The sequence below is a fragment of the Dioscorea cayenensis genome, chromosome 9 (assembly GCF_009730915.1).
Source record: "Dioscorea cayenensis subsp. rotundata cultivar TDr96_F1 chromosome 9, TDr96_F1_v2_PseudoChromosome.rev07_lg8_w22 25.fasta, whole genome shotgun sequence".
Classification (NCBI taxonomy): domain Eukaryota; kingdom Viridiplantae; phylum Streptophyta; class Magnoliopsida; order Dioscoreales; family Dioscoreaceae; genus Dioscorea; species Dioscorea cayenensis.
In genome coordinates this window covers 30,095,782-30,119,190 of record NC_052479.1, presented here as the reverse complement: position 1 = coordinate 30,119,190, position 23,409 = coordinate 30,095,782, and the positions used below count along the sequence as shown (strand labels likewise).

Here is a 23,409-nt window from a genome sequence, read left to right as displayed (position 1 = left end):
ATGTGGGTTAAAAAACAAAAAAAAAATTGGAAGATTCATGGAGACAATGTAATTCATTTATGGAGACAATGTAATTCATTTATCAAACAAATGGTAGCAAGAAATATTTCATATCTGAAATTTATCCTTCACAGAGTGCAATAGATGGCATCCCATATTTACCCCTATGAACACCTCTTCCAAGCAAAGAAGGGTAAAAGTGTTATTTTATCTTCATGGTAAAGCAGAGGTTAAAAACCACCCACTAGAAAATCAAGAAACAAAACAAATTTTGATATCTCAAAGGCTCATAGCCATCCATGTAAACAACAGTTCTTCCATACGAACAAGGGTAAAAATGTCAATTTTATTATCTAAGGTCTTAGATATCAAAAAAGAGACAAAACAAAACCCAGAGAACCAACTAAATTCATCAAAAATGAAAAGAATCAAGCAACAAAACTTCATTGTTATTTCAAACTCACCCCTATAAACATCACTAGTTGTTCCACACAAACAAGGGTAAAAATGTCATTTCCCTTCCATCTAAAGCCAACACAAATTCATCACCAAAAAAACAAAAACAAAAAAATCATATCATCAAGACAAGGCATGAACTCCAAATTCCAGATTAAGTTTGGCAAATGAAAACCATCATCAGTGAGCATTTCAGAGCATATTCAGAGTCTAATTACAGCAGAGAAGTTGAGACTTTATATATACATAAGAAAAGAAAAAAAAGTAAACTAAATCATCATATGTACAAACATACCCCTCCCACCAAACTCCATTAATATATCTGTACAGTTAAAGCTTTCTCTTCCTTCATTTCAGCCATTGGAAGTGATCAGGAAGGATTTAAGGAGATGAATGAATTGTGTCAGGTAGCATGGCTACTGTCACTAGATAATATTCACAGCCAATTGGAAGATTATAAGGGTTTGACGCGAACCGCGGCGATAACCGGTTGCTGCTTTCGGCGCTTGACATGTCCATTTGATCACCGTGTTCCATCCGAGGTGATGCTGCGGGTCTCACAGTCAGTCTCTCGATGTGCACAACCTGCCCGATTATGTAATTCGGTCTAGCGGGATTGTGTTCAGTGAAGAGAGCGACGGATTCCGGCGAGAGGAAGTAGCTTGAATGGTTCCTGTTGATTGCTTCGTAATGACCTGCAGAGTTAAGCACGAACACGGCGAGTTCATGGAGTTCCAGATGACCGAATGATATTTTTTCCTTGTTCGCCTGTCAAACACAAGTCACAGTAAAAAATTCTGTCTATGCATTTGAGAGAAACAAGAAGCATGTGTAAACAAACCTGTCTTTCTAATTGTAATTTTACACGGAGATTTTGTACTAGCTCTTTCTTTTCATCCAATTCTTTTAAGATATGCGACCGTGCAGCCTCGGCCCTTGAAAAGCAGTCATGGAGCTCAGAACGGTTCTGCATGATTATACTGACTTTGTCAGCAAGAACTCTAATGCATTCTCGGAATTCGGCATTGTTGTCGTCTTCATCATCATTAGCGGAACTGAAACATCAGAGTATGAAAGAAGTGTAAGAGAAATCTGTTCAATAATTCAACATCAAAATGCCAACCGTATACATAATATATATATATTTCCAGGAAATGTGTCGAGGAAACAGCACAAAAATTACAATATCTAATTTTAGTTAAATGGGTGGGAGACCCTCAACAAAACCTAAAGGTGCAAAGTAAAGTTCATCACAACATGTGGAACTGATCCCTAATCCAAGCAAGAGCTGAATAGAATGATTAAACAACCTGTTTTGAAGATAAACATACTGTCACTAGTTGATCAAATTCATCTTTTTATATCTGACCAAGATATAGATACAGGTAGGGGTGTTAATTTTTCAACATGTTCTCGATATAGATTCAGATGATATAAGTTGAATGGAATTGTGATTCTTGTTATCGTTTATAGGAAACCCAAAAGCTGAGGTAATGATAAAATAATCTGACAACAGAAGACAAAAATCTCAAACATCCCAAATAGACAACTCAAGTAAGCTGTGTATTTCCTTGCGTACCTGGCCAAAGAGAGAGATAAAGATCGCAATGAGTCTGCAAAACTAGCGACTGGGACTGAAGCAGTAACACAGACACGGAACCTTTCAAATAGGCCACGCATTTTCACAGCAGTGGCCCGTAAAGCACTATATTCTGAAGCCCTTCGCTCAGCAGCACAAAGATGGGTGTGTGCTTCTTCTCTTGCTTCATGTAAACGATTCTCCAAGTGTGCGCAATTCATCTGTTTCACAGATAGGAAGAAAAGAGAAAAATTCAGGGAATTTACAAGCAGAAATCACACTTTTTTAAACCTGAAAATGGAACAAAAATGACATGCAAGAGAAATAAACAATTTGCATGTTCAGAATTATCAGTTATCAATGTCTCGAATATTTTTCCACCTAAATGGACAGTTTACCAAAGAAAAACTTGAATATTTTTTTAACCTGGGATTCATCAAGGAGATTTTTGCTAATCTCTAATTCTCTTGTGCGGGAGCTGATCTCCTCCATGGCTGCTTTAAGTTTGCTTTCAGTCTCATTGCATTGCTTTGACATCTTGGAGAGGGTATTTTGTAGTTCCAAAACAAATTCATCACTAGCTTTTGACACTGAACCTGTTTGACCACCAGTTTCATGTGGTACCATGCCAGAAGAGGCCTCATCAGAAGATTTATTTGTCTGGCTCACAGTCAACTGGGTTGTCATCATTTTCTCCACTCTGTCTGCCTCACAGAGTTGATTGTTCTCCAAGTCAACTTGGTGTTCATCACGTGATGGTTCCATCATCGAAGAATCCATGAAATTGCGAGCAGAATCAACTGGCTGCATATTAGATGTTATGGACAAATCTGTCATGTTCTCATCTCCGCCTTCTCTAGGTTTCACTGACTGTCCGGTTACCTGATCAAGCTTTGCTTCTGATGACGCAGATGTAAAAGAAGCATCTTCCATAGGTTCAGTAGATGCCTCACGCATGTGACTTTCAGCGTCCCCAGATAGTTGAGATTTAAGGCCATCAGTCTTTAAAGCTGAGAGGATACATTCAGAGGCATCTTTACTAGCTGAAAGCTTTTGCCCTTGCATATACTCATCAGACAGTCTTTGCTCAAGCTCTTGAATACGTTTTTCATATGAAATGCACTGTGCTTGCTTCAACTCCAGCATTGCCTGAAGCTGCTTCCCATATTCATCCTTCAAATGAAGAGCTTCAGCCGTCTTCTGATTCACAGACTTCAGAATATCATCTCGGTTGACATCATCTATTGAGCTATATCCATATTCTGCATCATAAGAACAGATGAGGGCAATTGCTGTTGCAAGTTCTGCCTTCAACCATGCATTTTCAACTTCCATCTTGCTTGTTCCAGCAATATCCACCGACTCACAATCACCAAGAAACTCCACAGAGTCACTCTTCACTTTGTTATCCACAGGAACTTCTCTAAATTTTGAGAGATTAGAGCTTTGACTAGATCCGGCTGAGGAGCCCTTTGGTAATGGATTTCGCTCATGTTTAGACAGGGAACCTGCAGCACTCACTGGTGCAAGTCTGTCAACATCAGCAATATCAATTTCAAGCAAGTTAGTGTCATAAGGAGCTATATTGACATTGCATGGGCTGGGAGAACCAAACAAACCCATTGCCATAATTGTTTCTTGGGGTAAATATTTTCCCCAAGATTTCAAGAATTCCTCACGTCTTTTTATCTCTGCCTCCCTCTCCATTGCCAGCCTTTCAGCCAATTGTCCAGCCTGGCCCATGTACAACTTCAAAGAAGACTTTCTTCGCACCACCTCAGAAAGGCAAGCTCTGTAGGCATGGTATAGTCCGTTAACAAATTTTAGATTTTCAAAGTCTTTGTCTTGTTGTCCCATAGCCTCCTGGAACACATGAAGCTTATTTATCATCGATTTAATGGTACTTTGAACAGATTGAACTTTTTGCATGCACATATGCACTTGGTTGTTCATGTAATTTTTCTTGTTCTTGCATTTATCTAGGAGCTCCAACATGGCGTGATCACAGTTCCGCACCTTGGGAAGTAGATCAGTCTCATGAGCATTGTACTTTGGACCTAGATTTGAAACTGCAATATGTGATCTAGGGGAAGCAGATACTTGGCAGTTCAAATATTCATCAGCAAGATTCTTGACCTCTGTAACGTCTTTACTGCAATGCGAACACACAAATATAAGGGAACACACTCAGCAAAGTTCACAATGATGAGTACTGAGCAATATCAACACTTCACATAAGTGAGAAATGACAGAATAAAAAACAAACTCCTCTTAGAACTATTTAAGCATCTGCAGTGTTATATATCAGCGTGTCCAATCAGGTTCACACGCAGATGTATATTTCTCATGATGACAACATGCAATTCAAATATAACAGTCATCCGCATTGTTTTGCAATGCCACATTAAGCTTCTTAGTTAAAATTATATTAATGAAGAAACAAATTGCTTTAATGGGTGTTTGGATGGTTTCTGTAGTAGTATAAGCTGTTCGATTTGGGTAGCCATAATCCATTCCTAGTTGAATAAAGATGCCAAAAAAGGATATATCTATGCATATATGACAATCCTTTATAATCCTATTTTGTCAGGGCAATCATAGGGCTGACCTTACAACTTGCTAATATAGAACTCTTTTGTTGATACTTCAAACCAAACAAATACAACAGAACATTGATAATTCAAGTGACAATAAAAGAACAAAAGAAAAGAACGAAAAATAGCTTACCAACGATAAATGTCACAAACTAACCTCAAAGTTTGCATTATAGTGTTTTGCTGATTGAGAATTTCCTCATGTTCTTTGATAGCAACCTCCAGATCTTTGCTTCCAGTGAAACGCATGCAAGCAAGAACACTATCAACACTTCTCCCCAATCCCATAAGGTCCATCCTTGATTCCGAAACTTTGCCCTCAAAATTCCTGTGTGATTTCATGCATCCATTACAAGATTCCTCCAACTTATCCCCCTTCAAGAAATCCAACAAGCACTTCCTGGACGAAGTCTGAATCACAGGATGAAGCTTCACAGTTCGCAACCTCTCAATGTCCTTTCCCAAATTAGCCAATACTTCCGAATGGCACCTGTTCTGCTGAGAATAGCATCGGAAAAACTCAGTGTACCTCACCTCCAACTTCTTAAAAGTTTGAGCAAGATTTCCACGGACCGTGTCCAGCGCTCGTTCCTGCACCTGCTGCTCCCTCAAAAACCTCTTGCAAATCTCAAGTTTGTTCTGGGCAGACCCATACATGGCATTGGCAACCTGAAAATGGTGTCTAAACATGCGCTCATATGAAGCCAATGCCTTTACAGCAGGATCAGAGGCATCATCCAAAGGGTGTGGGTTCTTCGCTGGCGAAGGAGCTGGAGGAACCTTAGCTACAGGCACTTCAATGGTTTCACCAGGCGGACAAGGAGCCGTCGGCAAAAGACTTGATCTTTTAAACAAGAACACCTCAGAATCATCACGAGGGAGCTTGTAGTAACCCAATGTCTGATGAGTTTCAAGCACAGCATCGCTGGAGAAGAGGATCTGGTCACTGATTTGAATTCCATTAAGATTATTAATGGATCTTTGGATCAGTTCCACAGTGGTTGATTCATCGCATTGGAATTCGAAGCTGTGGCCGTTCTCGGCGAGGTGTACTATGAGCGTGGGGATGTACTCCTCGGTGACGGTGGATCCCAAGCTCATCTTGGCTGAGAGAGAACCCTAACGAGCAAAACCAGAGGACCAAAATCCAATCTTTGATGAACTCATACGAATCAAAGCCTCAAATTGAGAGATTTCTCACTGGGAAAAAAAAATCTAATAATTTTTCAGAGAGAAATCAAATCTGCTCGAAAAGCGGAGCCAGAACCGCAAAAAAACAAGCACAAATTCCGATCCTTCGTCAATGCACAGAGGATCAAAACCGTCCCAAATCAACTCGAACAACGATTTCCTCACCGATAAAGGAAAGAATTAAAACCAAAAGTCCCACTCCAAGTCGTCTCCAAAGTCAAAAAGATAACTCCTTTTCTACAGCCCTTCGATCCTTCAGCAAAAAAACCCTAATCCACCGAGAACCACCGAAACCCTAATTCCAGATCAAAAGCCTCTCCAGCGCCCAAAAACAACAAAGGCCTCACCTTTCCTATCCTATCCGCTTCCCAAACAAAAACCCAGAGCACAAAGAAACGATACCTTGCAAAACCCAATCAAACAAGCGGATTTCACACGGAAATCCAACCAGGAACCCTAGAAAAGCAAGAAAAGCAAACCCCAGAATCAGTACAACCAAAAGGTGACTTGGTAGAAGCGGAGAAGGTTTCCACGAAGCAATCAACGAAGCAGAACCCAAATTGGGGTTAAAAAAAGGGGAAAGAAATCCAAATTGCACGTTTTGAACGCGATTAGGGTTTGGAATTTGGGAGAAATTTTGGGTAGGCTCTCCCTCAAAGGAGCCGCCTTTGAACTTTGGCCGAGATTGAACTCTGCCCCTTCAACTTCAACAATGAGAAGAGTAGATAGACTCATGAAATCATAAATTAATCACTTGTTTATATAAAAATTTCATTTTAATTAATTATTAATTAATTATTATAAATTTCATGAAAATTTCTCAATTTTTATTATTTGACTTAATTAATAATAAGTCAATCAAGAATTATGACTTTTTAAAAGGAAATCTAATTTAAAATTTAATTAAATATTAAAATGATTTTATATATAATTAACAATAATTTGAATTAAACATTTATATGTTTTTTATTGGTAATTATCCTTTTCTTATATTTATACAATATTTTAAAATAAGAAGATCAACATAAATATAAAAAAATAGTATATATATATACATACTTATATTATATTGATTAACTTCTAATTTCTAAATTATGAAATTTTCCAACCAAACAATTTCCTTTCATTAATTAAAGGAATTTAATTTTTGAAGAAAAAGAAGCTTAAAATGATTAACAATGACCATCTTTTATAATTAATTTCTTATGATAAATTTTATTAGTTAAAAAAAGGGGGGCCAAAAGTGATGAAGCTCATGGACATTAGTTTAAGAGAGAATTATTCCATGACTAAAAAGGTATGAGTTATAAAAGATTAAAAGAAGACTTAGATAAAAAGAAAGCATAAATGGGAGGATGATTAAGGTTAATGATCAATCTAATCACTTGGTTTAAAAGTTAAACAAGACACTTAATTTAGAAGGGGAAAAGAATGAAAATGAAATGCATTTAGGTCATGCATCATTGTCTTTGGATTCCATTAAAATTATATTTTTAATTTTTCATAAATATATTTTTTTCATGAAGTAAATATTTAAAGTATAAAATTTATTTTGTATGGCTCAATAAATATTAGTATATTGTAAAGTGCAAGTAATAGTTGATCCTCATTATATATATATATATATCTATGAATACATAATATGTATAAATATAAACATAAATAATATAAAAATAAAGTGAAAAAAATATATCGGATACACTTTGATTTAAGTTCATTTTTTTATTCCTTCTTTTCATATATATCATTTATAATAAATGAGTAGGTATTTATTTATAGTCTTTCAAGAGAAAAAATGAATAGTTAAAATTTAATTCGATCGAATTGTCTAAAATACATTGGTAACTGTAAATAATAATAGTATTGATGGCTGCTACAGTTTGCCGATTGTTACAGTAGAATGTGACCAGTTGTTACATATAGTAATGTTAATCGCTACAATAGCATCTCTGATATACTGCTGTCGTTTGCTACAAATGACATACACTATTTATAGTATTCATACCATAGTGTAAATTAAATTAAAAAAAATTATCTTATATATATATATGTGTGTGTGTGTGTATGTATGTATGTATTAAAACTTATATATGTATGTATCTATTAAAACATGAAATGCTATTTTTATTGAATGAAATTATTGGAAAAGTTATAATTAAATCAAGAATAACCACATAATTAAAATTATTGGATTCTTTGTTTATTGTATTATATTAGTCGGCAATAATTGACTAATTTGGGTCATTAATTGGCTTAATTTTTTTACATTCACTCTTAATTTCTTTAATAATTTATAAATATAATTACTACAACAAAAATGGAAATTATACATCAACTATCCTTTTATTATTAATAATTATAAATTTAATAAAGCATATTTCAAAATATTGAAAAATATAAAATGAACAAAACATTATTAATTAGTAAAGTTATTTTCATTGCTTGCACACATTGTAATGCCAATGGTTATTATGTAGAGTTTTTATTGAGAATTTAATAAAATAAATATTTATGCATATCATCAAGGACCGGAGATTATATAAAAAACCAAAACTAAAGACAAATTAAGACGCTTCTTGGTTATTTACAAAGATTATTATTATTATTATTATTATTATTATTATTATTCTAATATTTGCCCTCTCTTGTTAATGAATTAGAACTTTTGTCTTCATTGAGTGTAATCCTTTCCTTTGTTCTCTACCAAATAGACTTTGTTTATTTAGGTCCATGTGAGATCTTTTCTCTTTATTATTATTATTATTATTATTATTATTATTATTATTATTATTATTAACAAACACATCACATGTCCAAGAAATGTAGCTTTCAATCCCTCTCTTAATTCTTTTTCATTAAATATTATTTTGAAAATTAGTACGAAAAAAGACATATTCAACTCATTTTCAAATCAATAATTCACAAACTGTGTTTAGGCCGAATAAGTCATGGAAAGTGACGGTTTAATTATATATAGGTATCGATGATAACTTTGTATAAAGACATAATTATATATATTTGACACCGACTTAATGTCAAATATTTAAATAATAATCTAACTTGTTTAATTTACAAATAAATTATATAACTTTCTTTCCCTGTAAAGTTCCATGAAATATGCCTAATAATAAAACAAAGATAATATTAGTGAAAAAAAATATTCATATTGTAGTACAAGAGTATATACCACAATTATTTTAGTTATATTAGGAAATTGCAATCAAGAAAAATATTTGTATTGCAATTATGCCTAAAAAAATTACATTCGAATCTTTTAAAAACAAATATAAATTATATAAAAATATTATGTGATATTAAATCAATTTTTTAAACTATAGACATAAAAAATCATTTAAAAATATCATGTGATATTATTCCCTCAAACAATTATGAGCTTGTAATAAAGTTGTCTAAACATTGTGACAATTAAATCTAACAATTAAATCTAGCAAATATATAACAGATGAACCAAAGTATTTTTTTTTAAAAAAAATTGTTTTTAATTAGCTTTAGTAAAACAAAACAAACTAAATTGAAGTAGTTAAAAATTTCATATGCTAATAAATTAAAGAAATAATATCTTGATGTGGAAAAATTGACATTAGAGTGGCCCAATGTTAGTGTGACATTGGATATTATTTAAACGTGGGAAAAACATTAAAATAAAAATAAAAATCAATACACACAACATCATAAATGTGAGCGACATGAAAAATTTGACTTGAAAAGCAATTCCAATTTGATGAAGGGACATTCAATTGCTTTTTTTTTTTTATTCATAAAAGGCATGCATGGAAGCATTAGTAATTTGATGTTTGTCTTTAAATTAATTATTATATTTGGTGGAACTTTTGAGCTCTTGTTTTTTTGATTCATTTGGAAACGAGTTCTTTATATTTTGGTGTTAAAAAAAAACTATTATTATTTTTATATAAATAGTCTACATATTGATTGATAGCATGTGAAAATAACAAATTTTTGTAAATAAAAATTATAGAAAAATTATAATTTGTGGTGATGATTATGAAAACGTGGTCGGATATTTATAAAGCAAACTTTTTAATTATTGCCCTATGAAAGCAGACGTCAAAGTTGTTGTTTTGGCAGATGTGAACTTAATAAGTGAATTTTTTTTTTTAATTTTAGAATATTTAAAATTTTAAAGTAGCTTGTGCTTTAATTAGTGTTTTTTTAACTTAATAAGTGATTAAATTTTGGTAAATTTGTCAGTGGATTACTCCCTCCCTCTCTTTTTACTTGTCACATTTACCTAATTCACTTTCGATTAAAAAAATTTAAATACAATTAGTTGGTTATTTATATTTTATATAAAAATTTATTACTTTTCAAAACTACCCATATTTAAGACCTCACTAGTAGAGTATATAATTTAATGCTCAGTTGATTGTGATTTATTGAAAATTGTATAAGTATATTAAATTAAAGGGTAAATTTGAAAAAAAAATTATTCAATACTATACAAAAATTCTAATGTGATAAGTAAAAAGGACCAGAAAAGAGCTCCAAAACGTGACAACTAAAAAAAAAACGGAGAGAGTATTATAAAAGCATTTCTTACATGTAAAATATTTAAAGGATATTTTATTAAAATTACTACAAGGTCTACACCCAAGTGATTTTTTTAATTTCTAAAAATATTTCATTGTACATATTTTAAACAATCACTACACAAAAAAAGTGTTTTTGAGGCGGTTTTCAAATCCTACAGAGGCCCTAGGTATAGCGTTGGTTTTTTTACTCGCCTCTAAACCGCCTTGTATCAAGCCGGCTCTACACTTTAGAGCCGGTTTGTACCAACCGTTGGGGTAAGTTTCATCTACGGAAGCGGTTTTTAATAACAAGAGGCGGTTATAACCACCTCTATAACTACTAAGTTTTCATCAATCCTCAATAGTTTTAGAAGCGGTTATAACCGCCTCTATAGCTATTAAGTTTTTATTACCATTCAATAGTTTTAGAGGCGGTTATAACCACCTCTAAAAATTATAAGTAGTAGAGGCGGTTAGTAAAGGCGGTTATAACCGACTCTATAGTTTATAATTTCTTCCATGTTCATACTTTTAGAGGTGGTTATAACCACCTCTAAATTTGTTCATTGAATTGAATTAAATTTTAAGTTTTTTTCTCTATTAATAATAAATAAATTTGTTTAATCTGTAAATCAAAAACATAAATTTTCATTACATTCAAAAGTATACTAAATTCAATTTTCATTTACCTTTATTGACATGTTATGAATTAAAGTGTAATGTAGTTTGAGTACTAGCAAAATGTAAGAGTTTTACACTATTCATGTACTTTCATTACAAAATATTTTTTGAGTTAATTACACAAAGTAAAAATAGCTTCATGTATCCTCATTTTCAACCCTCTTGATCTTTAACCATGAATTCTCCAAAACTGCAAAAACATTAAACAAAATCCAATCTTAATCAAAATTGACACCAATGAACAGCTGATGTTAAGTCTCTGGATGCCATGATTCATGCATTGGATTCAATAATTATTAACTAAATTAGGAATTAATATAAAATGGTAACAAAAAGGTAGTCATCAACTAGAGATTCAAAAACCTACTCTTTGCAAAGTTGATAATTCAACTTCCTTTAGTTCATAAGATAATGGACTCCTTTGAATGCAAGATCTGTACTAATTTCCATTAAAGTAACTAGTAACTAAAATGATACTGAACAATAATTGCATGTAGAGAAAACACAAAGTGTAAGTAACTAGTATAACGTGCAAGGCAAAAACATTCTTCATGCTGTCCATTTCCATTGGTTTGAGCATTTCTCATCACAACCTGGTTAGTCCTTTGAAATGAATGACCTTGGGTATATTATTGATAAGCATTGAAAATAACAGCAGGTCAACCAATCTGGTGCATCACAAGCAAAAGATACGTGAAAGTATTGCAACTTCAAACCATCACTTCTGTCATTAGAAATCATAGGACATGCATGCTTCAGAGATTGGACAATCAACAAATTGACAAGAAATTAAATGCACGAAATCTCGACTCCGAAACAAGCATTATTTTTGTTTAACAAAATGGTCCTTCGAGACGAGTCATGCATCATCTTACACATTTATTCATCTTTGTTCTAGTTTGGAAGAAGAGCATTTTACAAAGTCAAATCAGCCAATTCTTTTAGCGCATTGTTAAATACTAACTTGAAACATGATCTCATCCTGAAATTTTTCATCAAGTCCAGAAAGTAAGATACATAAATGTATTAGAAATTAGTCTTATATTTATTTGTATTTTGTTGGTATTTAATGTTATTTTCACTTGTGCAACTATATTTCATGAATAGAGTGTCTATGTATTGAGACAAAATAAAAATAAAAATAATGAAAAAACTGATGCATTTTTCATTTAAAGATATTTTGTTCATCTAAAATGCCCTCACATGCTAAGCTAATTACGGTGGAGGTATATGGTATAACAATTAAGTTTGGTTTGTTGTATTATATATGATCATAATTGTGTATCTATGAGAAACAAATACATTTCAATATATAATTATAACTATAGGTGGATGTGGAATTGTACAACTTGGCAAGTGTGAAGATGAAAACAAAAATAGGAAAAGGAAGCTAAATGCATCTATAGAATATAAAGTGATTGAAAGCTGCAACAATGAAAATTAGAATTGCAACAGAAAATTGGCAATGAATAGACTTTATTAAAAACCAAGATGAAATGGGAAAGGTTTAATGATGCTATGATTGATGATAGACTTAACCCCTAGCGAGTAAAAACAAGCGGGAGCAGGGGAAAAAAATGGAAAGGCTATAAAGAATTGAGAGCAAACATCACCATCCTTGAACTTACACTCACGTTATCCCGATCCAAGAAATTTGTGTTTGCGTTTCACGAGTACAATATTCAAAAATTAAAAATTATAAATCACTTGAGTTTGCTCAACAAGAAAAAAGGAGTATTTAACCCTTGACACAAGAAATAAAACTCAATAATAAACTACAAACCCAATCATCAATATAGTATATACAGACAGTGGAAGCAATCATGTCTTGCATGGTGAATTTAGCTAATTTATCAAACATTAAAGTGAAATACCCAAAATAACCTTGCACACCATATTAGTCTTCTTCTTATGGTGCTCAATACACTAATATGCACACATAACATGAAATAGATAAAGTAATACTAATAAGCATCTAAACTACCAAATTGGGATTCAGTTTATCTCATTTTCAAATTTACTTTTAAATAGATGCAGATATTGGAACTCACAATGCAGCAGGACTCTGAAACAAGCTTAATCATAGTATCCTTATCTTATTAGTTTACAATATCCTTGAGTGTTAATTTGATATTGTGTTAGTTCTTATCTAAACTTGAGTTACACCTGTATATATTTATTTATGTTGTAATCATGTAAAACATATATGGAACCAATGAGGATTCCGTTTTTCTAGATCACAAATACTAATTTAGGAAGAAAACTATGAAATTGCAACTGCCTGATAAACCATAGACAACACCAGTATAAAACATGACTTCCATATCAAAGAATGACAGACTTAAAGGGTTAAGTAAAAAGATTCTAGTTGTAAGTAGTACCTGTATGCAATAGACTCAGCAACATTCCTGCAGTAGACCTCCCACTCATTCTCCATGAAGTAGTCACCCTAATTTTAAATGGCTCTGATTGTGTGTGAGCCTCTTTTATTTTTAATCATCAAGATGTGTGAATAAGATTAAAAGTTAAACTAAATATTTAAAAAATAACCAAATTAATTTGTTGATGTTACAAAGGCGCGCCTAGACACACGCCTTGAGCCTTGCATCTAGCCTCAAAGGTGCATGCCTTTGTAACAATGCCTGCCTGACTCCTATAAAGGCACAGGCTGTTGAACCTTGCGCCCGAGGCGCACCTGAGAATGATCTACATCATTTTTCTTCTAATAGTTTGTTTGCTTATTTTGGATTGCATTAACACCTCTCAGATTTAAACCTTTAGTTTATCAGTATTGTCACAATCAACTATCGCCAAGAGAACCTCAACAAAGGCTATGATTAGTACAAGAAATAAAAGTAACTAATAGTCCCACATTGGTTAAGTTAGTAACGATGGATATGAATATTTAATTCCCGGTCTCATATTCTATAAGTTTAACCTTTTGGGTTGAATCCAACCCAGATAATATGTGGTTTGCATGCAACAAATGCAGCACATGACAAGCTGCAATCATCTCAATGTTAAGAAGAAATTAAGGATGAGGTACATCATGAAACTAAAAATTACTCATAAATATCTTTTCTATTCAGAACAGACAACAACAATTGTGTGCAATAATGATAATAAGAAATAATAAAAAAAAATGAACATTATGAACAACTGAAATTGTGCCCTAATGCAACTTAAAATTTTGCATCAACTCCAACAGTTTACTGCAAATTATAGGGCCATCCATATTATAGCTCAAACAATTATTATCTCAAGAGGCAGGCTACAAAATGGCATCAGACAATTTTCTAAGTGCTTGCTGACTTAAAAATTTGCAAACAAGATGCCAATGGCTATTCTCCAATATTGAAAGCATAAATATTGTGGAAATTGCCAACATTTTCCTAAAAAAGTTGATTTACTGTCAGTTTATCTTTTCCTCTTTTTCTTTTGCCCTTGTATTCATTCTTCTGATGCAGTCATTCTTTAACATATATAAAGCATAAACATTCTGCTTATGAACTTTTATGTGCATCAAATCCACAGTCACCTAGTTCATAATCAATTCAAATAATCTACCTCATATCAAATAATCTTGTTCTGCATATTCCTAAACCATCTCAGTTGGTTCATGCCAAGTTTTTCTTTGTCAAATTTCTTACCATAAATCGAATGTCAAAGCATTCTTCAGTAATTATCTATCTTGTAGCTTAGTAATATGACGACAGTATGATCCTTAAAGCTACACCACATACATATATCTAAATATCTTGAGAAATATGGGCAATCCACTTTCTAAAACCTATATTCTTTGAACTCCTGACCTCTCACTTGGAAAGAATGTGTTTCACCGACTCGTCTCTGAATTGGCTGACCCTGCATAGCCTACATAGAAAATACCTGTTTCTGAGAGGAAAATTTACCAAAATTTCACTCAGATTGTCATTAAACAATTAAATGCTCTGATTGTCATTAAACAATTAAATGGAAGTAAAATAACGCTCACCATATAGGGAATTTATAAATTGGTAAAAGTGCGAGATATGCACATAGAAGCGAGGGAAATAGAAAAATTCGGGTAGATGGGTAACCAAACTTTCGTGTACATCATAGCTCGAGGGCCTCAAAGTTTTTAAGTTGTTAAAGGACTCACCGGTTGTAACAATTTTTTTGACAAGGATGAACAATTATAAGATGCATCGGGATCGATAGCCATAGCTTTTGAGTGCATCATTTAGCACAACATAACAAGGAAACCAGCTAAGCTTCACTAGTGGCTGATCATCCTACACGAGGATGGGTGATCAGAACATGATAATATGAAAAACCATGTATCAAAGCATAGAATACCTCGGTTTTTGATAGAAGAACACTGCACCAAAAATCACATGCAGCTTCCTGTAACTCCTCATTGGATGAGTACAACACTGACAACTCAAAAATAAGCTCACATCCTAGACTTAGAAATTAAACATCAAACAAGTAAGATCTTCAAGTTTTTCACATATATCACTTCTACTAACTGCTAAGATTCCACAGTGAAAAACAACAGGTGAGCAAAAATTCCTCATCTTGGTCCTTTAGTACGAAAATACAATTAAATACATGATTTCAATCTTCCATGCTCCCTGTTCTTCATTATCATTAAAACAATAAAAGAATTCTGCATTACAATAACTCATCATAAAATCACTAGAGAAACCATTAGATTAATCAAAATCTGGGTCCAATCCGATCATAAGAAAAAAAAAATTCAAATCAATCCATCATAATTGGATCTCCAAACCTGATCGCTGGCAGGATTCTCCTCCAAGGAACTCTGTGAGAACTGGGAGAACCTGCATCAAAGGATAACCTAAGACAATCAATGGATGGCGAATTGAGAGAAGAGTAAGAAGAAGGGGGAGGAGAAGAGAGACGAGACCTCCTCGGCGGAGCAACGAGTGGAGAAGTGGGTAATGGCTGCGGAGCCGCAAGGGGATCGCTCTCTTGAGAGGGATCGCGTTGGGATGCGGGGTTTGTCGAGAGTTAGCGGCACGACGGGGTGTGGTGGCGCCAGGAGTGAGGTTTGTTGGGAGATAGGGCGAGAGAGAAATCCGGGTTTCTCGGTTGGGGAATTAGGGCACACATGCGTGAGAGAGAGAAAGAGAAAGACGGTTTTCAATTATTTTTTAAAACAAAATTAATATAGAGGGGTTTAACTAAACCGGCTCTAAAAACATGGAAAAAAATATTCTTTTTTATTATAGAGGGGATTTTTTAAAATTCCTCTATTTAACTGCCTCTAAAACCCAAAAATGATGTAGTGAATGTATTGACTCGTTCAAGGGGGACAACCTAAGACGTCTGCAGAATCTGTGGACCTTGATATAAATATATATTTATATTGTACATTTTTTTAAACAATATAATCACATCCTAATTACTTCAATTTTTTTAATAACAATAACTATTTCTCCACACCTAAAATAAAAATTATACCATATATTGGGCCATTAAACATCAACGTATGAAAAGCCCAATCTTGGGCCCTTTCAACATTGCCTCTCATATCACATATTTTATTAAAAAAAATCTTAATTTTGTACTCACGTAAATTTAATATGAAGAGTATTCAAGTAATTTATGTTATATAGTACATCACTAATAAATGTTAAGGATATTTAAGTTATATTTTACTTATATGTTATTTAACTAATTATAATAAACGAGGAGGGTATTTTGGGTATTCTATCCGTATGTCATTCTTGAATCTTGGTAACAAGGACAATTTTTATATATATATATATATAAAAAAGAAACTTGTTAGCATGAATTATTGGTCCATGACACACCTTAGAAAATTTTTACAAAACCAAAACATGCATGTACATATATATATATATTCATAATAAGAGACTCAAATTTATTTACAATAATGTTTTTTATATTAAAAGAAAGCTTTTCCCATAAATATATGAAATCCTTTTAGACAATCATGTTTATCTTTCTCTAGTTTAAACTAAAATATCATTAGCGATTTTGAACTCAAATTAATATTGTTATTTTAATTATTTAAATAATATCGATAAAATTTATTTTTTTTAAAAGAAGTTTTAGATATGCCACGGTACGATTTGAACCATTGATATTTAAAAATAGTTTTTGTTTTATATCTTTTATTAATTATAATTATTGTAAATACTAAAAAAATTATAAATAATGTGAAATAAGAAATTTTAAAAAAATATATCTGAACTATGCATTTGAATCATATAATTAATAATTACAAACTTAATAAAGTATTTCAAAATTTTGAAAAATATAAAGTGAGCAACATATTTTAAAATAGTAAAGTGGATAATATATATGGGAAGCTTTTATTAGATATTAATAATATAAGTGTTAAATCATAAGAATTAAAAAATTATACAAAAATAAAGTTACACATGTAACTTGAAAAAAAAATCATAATTGGATTAAGAGGAAACATGAGGTGCGAATTGGGCCTGGCTGGCATGGCATGGGCCCGCTGCTGTTCGGGCATTGTGCGTGCTTAGGCCTCTAGGCTCTACCCGACTTCCATTCGTGCAAGGGCCAACACAGCCCACTGTACATTGGGCGTCGGCCTAGCCCGGGGCACGGCCCACGCCAGATTAACTGGGGCTATACCAGGCTGGTCGGCTCGTTTTCTTTTTTAATTTAATTTTTAAATTAAATAAATTCAAAAAATACTTTAAAATACTACAATTTAAGGTGAAAAAAACCTAAAAATTATAAATAATTGTATATATAAATTTATTCATTATAAAAAATACAAAGCATTTAGATCAAATCTAGTAGAACCAAACTAAAAAAAACTAAACAAATTCTAAAATCCTATTACCGTGTGCTTGGGCTAGCACGGTCCGATGTGAGCCGTGGACCACATCGACAAGTGGGCCGCAGATCCCTAGCCCAGTACGGCCCGTGGATCTGGGTCGTACCAAGCCCGGGCCATCACTACAGTGACATGCTCGGACTAGGCACAACCCAAGTCGTGCTGGGCCGTGCCAGGCCCGAGCCACCGACAAGACCCAGTTTGCACCTCTACATATAATAAAAAGAAAAAAAAAAGACAGTATAATTAGGTAAAGTTATAATATGAAAAATATCTTTTTCATGCATTCATCATATGATCATAAGGTATCATGACATAGCTTAAGTATTATTATAATTTTAACATTCTTAGTTTCTTACTCAAATAAAAAACACAAATATAAGAGACATAAAAACATTGCAAGAAAATAATTATATATACATATATCAGACATATGTGGACATTTGCAAAGGAAAAAGGATGGTGGGGGTTAGGTTTAGGGTTTAGAGAAAGAGAGGGGGTGAGCCATTAGATGGTCATCTAAGGACCCCAAGCAGAAGACGCCCTGAGATGATGGTGGTCTAATATAATATATATCTCTAAAGTCTAAACTAACTTAGAAAGTACAACCTTGAGTTAGCGAGTGCATGCAAAGGTTTAGCCATAAAGAGACTATGTTCCTCTTCAGAGAGGTTCACCAGCTCTTCACCGGCGGGCAAGGTCCACGTAAATGCATGCAAAACCCTAGCCAACAGCATGTACGTCATCATCGTCCCTAACTGCGCTCCTATGCATCCTCTCCGGCCAGCGGAGAATGATATGAAACGGAGATCTGTCTCAGCTAGCTCCACATTCTTCTCAATAAGGTGCCTGTCAGGGTTGAACCTCATTGGATCTTCCCAAACTTTAGGGTTCCGGCCAAGTCCTACACGGCTTAGGAGGACTTGGCTGCCCTTGGGAATGAAGAATCCAGCGACAGTGGTGTTGGTGAAGGAGACGTGGGGTAGATTGAAGGGGGCAACGGGGTGGAGGCGAAGGGCTTCACGGGCACATGCCTTTAGGTAGGGGAGGTTTGGGAAGTCAGACTCTTCGACTAGGCAGTGAGGGCCGACGTCATGGTTGAGCTCGTCGATTGCTTTCCGGAGAATGTCTGGCTGGTTGAGCATCTCAGCCATCACCCATTCCACTGTGTTTGAGGGGTTGTCCACTGTTGCAAAGATGAGTTCCTGTATGCAGAGCCATGCACGTAACATGAGCTTATTTTTTTTGGTTAGGGTAATTAGGGTTTAAATTCTATGTATAGAAGCACTCCTTAATTTATTATAAGTGTTTAATTTAGGATTAGAGTTTTTACTTGTACATATAAATATATATATATATATATATGTATAAGTACTCTTATATCAAATGTTTAATTAATTAGGTTAGGGGTTTAATTATGTATACATATATAAGGGCCAGAGGTTTGAATTCTTTATATATGTTTGCATGTGTATAAGACTATAAGTACACCTTTTACAAATGTTTACTTTGGCGTTAAGGTCAAATTGTATAGTGTTTAATTTATTAATTATAGTGCTTGAGTTTAGGATCTGGGTTAGTGTTTATATATAGTTTAAGTTTTTGTTTATAGATGAGCCTATATATTTGTGTTTAGTTAGGTTTAGAGTTTTTTCAGAAATTTTTTGTAAATTTTATAGAAAAAAATTTAATGATTCCAAAAATTCTGATAGAATCATGTGCTTAAAAAATAAAATAATATATGAAAACAAACTCACGGCAGCTTGAGCTTTAATCTCTTCCATGGTCAAGAGAGGCTTCCCTTTATCATCTTTGAGAGAAATGAACACATCAAGGATATCCTCCGGCTCATCATCAACACCACCATCGGTCCTCCATCGTCGCATTCTTTCTTCGATGATAGGATCATGATACTTATTGATCACTTTTATCGCCTTTTTCATTACTCTTTCATGACCATCTATATCCAAAGTTCTCAAACTTGGCATGAAATCTGATGCACAAAAGGCATAGATCAATGAGAGCACTGTGAATGCAGCCTCTACATGCTCTATCTCTTCCGGGCCGGGCCCTGGCCCTCCATCTTTCGCTCCCATTCCAAAATGCCGACACCCAAAAATCATCCTCCTTATGATATTTCCACTATAATACCTTGAGAAATAAAATTAAAATGGCTCATGTGATAATGGAGTCATAAATAGAGAGGAACTGATAAGAAGAAAAATAAAATAAAAATACTTCACTGTACTTAACACAAGACTAGTGATTTTATATACTAAATATAAAATCTTAACTAATTAATAATACTTTATCTGGAAGTACTTTCACAAAATTACACTTGATCATTCAAATCTTTGGCCGACCTCGCTCATTTATATATTACCCCCAATGGACAGTGGTAGTACTACTTCTCTGATAGTGGTTTTCTATGATGGAATGAATCTAGCTAGGAAATAATCTTCATGGTTCCTTCTTCAAAAGAATGGCTAGATTTCATTTTGGAGTGAGAGCTAGTTGCTAAACAAAAAGGGTCTTTGGCAGGACACGGATTGGGTGACATCCGTTCAAGTATCACCACCAGGTTTAGGCTTTTAGGAAACAAGAGAAAGCTCAGAAGCAAGATGGAGAATGAGAAAGCTAGAGTAACTTAAAGAGCATCTAGGGTTTTCTGCTGAGAGTTTTATAAGGTTAGAGATAATCAATGGTTATAAAAGGATATGTTGGGGAAGATCAATAGTTCAAGGAAAACGAAGTCATCTCACTTGGTTCCAGAACAAAGTTATTCCCTGGTCTTCCCCTATCATAATCTATACGTATGCCCTAATCATAACATAAAAAAATAACAACATCATATGGGAACACGTGTTAGGCTGTGATAGGGGAGGGCTAGGGAATAACCTGAATCTATAACCAGGCAAGATGACTTCAAGAAAAATATGACCATAGAGAGCTGGTCTAGTACTATCAGCGCACACACATGTGTTGTAAAACCAAGCTTAATCTCTCTAAAAACACTTTTAAAGATAATAGGACAATAGGACAAGGAGTGTATATAAGGTGGAGAAAACTCTTCTCAATACCAGATGTAGGACTAAACTATTTTTATACTAAATTTGGGTGCATAAGAGCATGTGGTCTTGGGTTGGCCCATATCCAACAATTTCCCCTATATAATAAGACTTATATTTTGATGTTTATATAGTTCTTTTAAGACATATATATATTAAGATATCATAAATATTTCAATAATACCTAAGAGCCTTTCTAACATCGATCACTTCTCTAGCTTTACTTTGATATTGAATGTACCGAACAAGGTTATCAGCCTCCTCGCCGCGTAATTTCGCCATGCTTTGGAATCTTTTATGGTTGATAACCTCTGAGGCAATCACTCGGCGCATTTTCTTCCACTGATCACCCCATGGAGCAATGACAGCAGAGAGGAAACCCCTACCAGAGTATTCGGTAGCCATTGTTATCGGCCGGGAGGTGAAGTTAGCATCATTCTTCTTTAAAAACTCACGGGCAAACTCCGGTGAGTTAACAACAATAACATGGACATTTCCTAGGAGGATGCAGGTAATGTCCTTGCCTTCAGCTTTTTGAAGTGCCCATCGGAAACGTGGTTTCCTCCAAAGCATCATTGGAAGACTTCCAACAATCGGTAAGGCTACTGGACCAGGTGGTAAACGACCACCGCGGATTTCTTTTTCATGCTTATTAAGGTTTTGTGATTTGTAGAGAAGAAAGAAGAAGATGGCAATGACGAGAAGAGGAAAACAACCGGCAGAACTCCGGCAAGAATGGCTAAGGCAGTAGCTAAAGGATAGGTGACTGCCATTGAAGAGATCAAAGAATCTATTTGCAATGTTGGAGGTTATAAGAATTATGAGGGTGCATATTTTTATATATTGAGTTGCTGGCTTAGGTTTTGAAAAGATAATTAAGTTAGTTAATTATGAATAAATTAATTAAAGATCATTTTCAACTCAGATATGAACCATATATATACATTTTGATATGGTTCACATATGTTTTTGCTTGTTGATTTTTATAAGTCAAATATTATTTATTTATTTAGTTCACACTGAAATATTTTTTAAACTTCAACTATCAAAATGGATATATAATATCCTGAAGTCTTCCAGTGGCAGATCGCATATATGGTGCACTTCAATTAATCTGTTCAAATGGCATGCAGATCCCACATGTTGCATGTGGGACTACAAATTAAAGATGTACTGTTCAAATATACTTCATATATTAATGCTTGCCCATCTCCGTGTATGATTAAAAAAGACTTGGATGAACAAATAATTAAGAAAGACTTGCGGATCACTCAAGAAACAAAAAATAATTAACAAATGTTTAATTTTTTTTTTCATATAAAAATGACAAATGTTATCAAGATACAATTGCATGTATAGATTTGTACCATAGCTTATCGATTAATTCGGATGCATTATAAATGATAAATGATTAAGAAATGGCTTATGAGAACTATATATGGGTAGATTAGTTTTATCTTATTAATTTTCTTCTATATTATGAGAATCATTAATTGGCTTAATTTTTTTTACATTCTTTTTTTTTATTAATTTATGAATATAATTATTTGGCAGTAATTATTTTTCATAGTTTCATAATTGAATCAATAATTGGCACATACCCTGGAATTGTAGCTTTCCATCACTGGTCATAATTAATTTTCATATTTTCATTATTTAAAATAATAGAGAAAGAAAAGAAGTTAAATGTTATTTTTAAATTAGTTTTAAAAAAAAGCGACTCATTTTCAAATCAATAATTCAAAGACTAGTTCATGCAAAGTGACGCTTTAATTATATATTTGTACTTGTGATACCCCTCTATAAAGACATAATTATATATATTGACTTAGAATAAAATACTAAAATCTTAATATAATTGGTTTAATTCAAAAATCACTATCAAAGGTGTTTGGTATTGAAATTAACCAAATATTTCAGAGAATATAATAGAGTGAATGTGTTATTTCCATGTTAGCATGAAATTTATAAAATTATTCATAGGAATAATTTATTCCTTGGTATATATTATTCTCATAACTGATGACTTTCTATATTCCCATAGGGTTAAGTATTAAATATTCCCAAGGCGTAAAAATAAACTAATATGAATAAAATAACAAAAAACACTTCTAATTTCTATTCCCACTTCACATCCTCTTTGATTCTATGGCATTGGACCTTTATATTTTATATTTTAACTACTTTTGCTTATTTTTTTAAATCATGATTTGGTTTATAATAATAGATTTATTTTTGTCTATTGTTGAATCTTTTTCACAGTTCAATAAATAATTTGATAAGCTAATAATTTTTCCCCCATGTTTAAGAATGTGGTTAGTCAACATATTAACTAATCTATTATGATAAATTGGATCAGATTTTATAATTTTTCTTATGTAATATCTCAAAGGGACATGAGTAAGAAAAAAAATTCAAGAATCACTTTTGTTTATGAGGGCCC

At 33.2% G+C, this 23,409-nt stretch overlaps 2 protein-coding genes across 2 annotated transcripts; both read right to left on the bottom strand.

Moving 5' to 3' along the window:
* Positions 1 to 610: 610 nt before the first annotated feature.
* LOC120268406 (autophagy-related protein 11) lies at positions 611 to 6,539 on the bottom strand. The gene is made up of 5 exons (XM_039275830.1): positions 4,787 to 6,539; positions 2,462 to 4,187; positions 2,036 to 2,256; positions 1,298 to 1,511; positions 611 to 1,224 (listed from the first exon to the last, which is right to left on the bottom strand). The coding sequence occupies exons 1-5, from the start codon at positions 5,728 to 5,730 to the stop codon at positions 838 to 840; spliced, it is 3,492 nt and encodes a 1,163-aa protein (XP_039131764.1). The 5' UTR covers positions 5,731 to 6,539; the 3' UTR covers positions 611 to 837.
* Positions 6,540 to 15,792: 9,253 nt separating this feature from the next.
* LOC120268680 (phenylalanine N-monooxygenase-like) lies at positions 15,793 to 22,588 on the bottom strand. Its single transcript, XM_039275973.1, has 5 exons — positions 22,568 to 22,588; positions 21,151 to 21,821; positions 19,656 to 20,049; positions 18,508 to 19,103; positions 15,793 to 15,877 (listed from the first exon to the last, which is right to left on the bottom strand). The coding sequence occupies exons 1-5, from the start codon at positions 22,586 to 22,588 to the stop codon at positions 15,793 to 15,795; spliced, it is 1,767 nt and encodes a 588-aa protein (XP_039131907.1).
* Between the last annotated feature and the right edge of the window lie 821 nt (positions 22,589 to 23,409).

What these genes read in the sequence shown, in the direction of transcription:
- LOC120268680 (XM_039275973.1), bottom strand. Translation starts at nt 22,588, where the DNA reads ATGGAAAGCTACAATTCCAGG. An exon ending in TGGAAAGCTACAATTCCAGG is followed by an intron (nt 21,822 to 22,567) that starts GTATGTGCCAAT and finishes TCAAAACCTAAG; the next exon opens with CCAGCAACTCAATATATAAA. An exon ending in AGATTAAAGCTCAAGCTGCC is followed by an intron (nt 19,104 to 19,655) that starts GTGAGTTTGTTT and finishes CTCTGCATACAG; the next exon opens with GAACTCATCTTTGCAACAGT.
- LOC120268406 (XM_039275830.1), bottom strand. Translation starts at nt 5,730, where the DNA reads ATGAGCTTGGGATCCACCGTCACCGAGGAGTACATCCCCACGCTCATA. An exon ending in ACTATAATGCAAACTTTGAG is followed by an intron (nt 4,188 to 4,786) that starts GTTAGTTTGTGA and finishes TTCGCATTGCAG; the next exon opens with TAAAGACGTTACAGAGGTCA. An exon ending in AATTACAATTAGAAAGACAG is followed by an intron (nt 1,225 to 1,297) that starts GTTTGTTTACAC and finishes TGTGTTTGACAG; the next exon opens with GCGAACAAGGAAAAAATATC.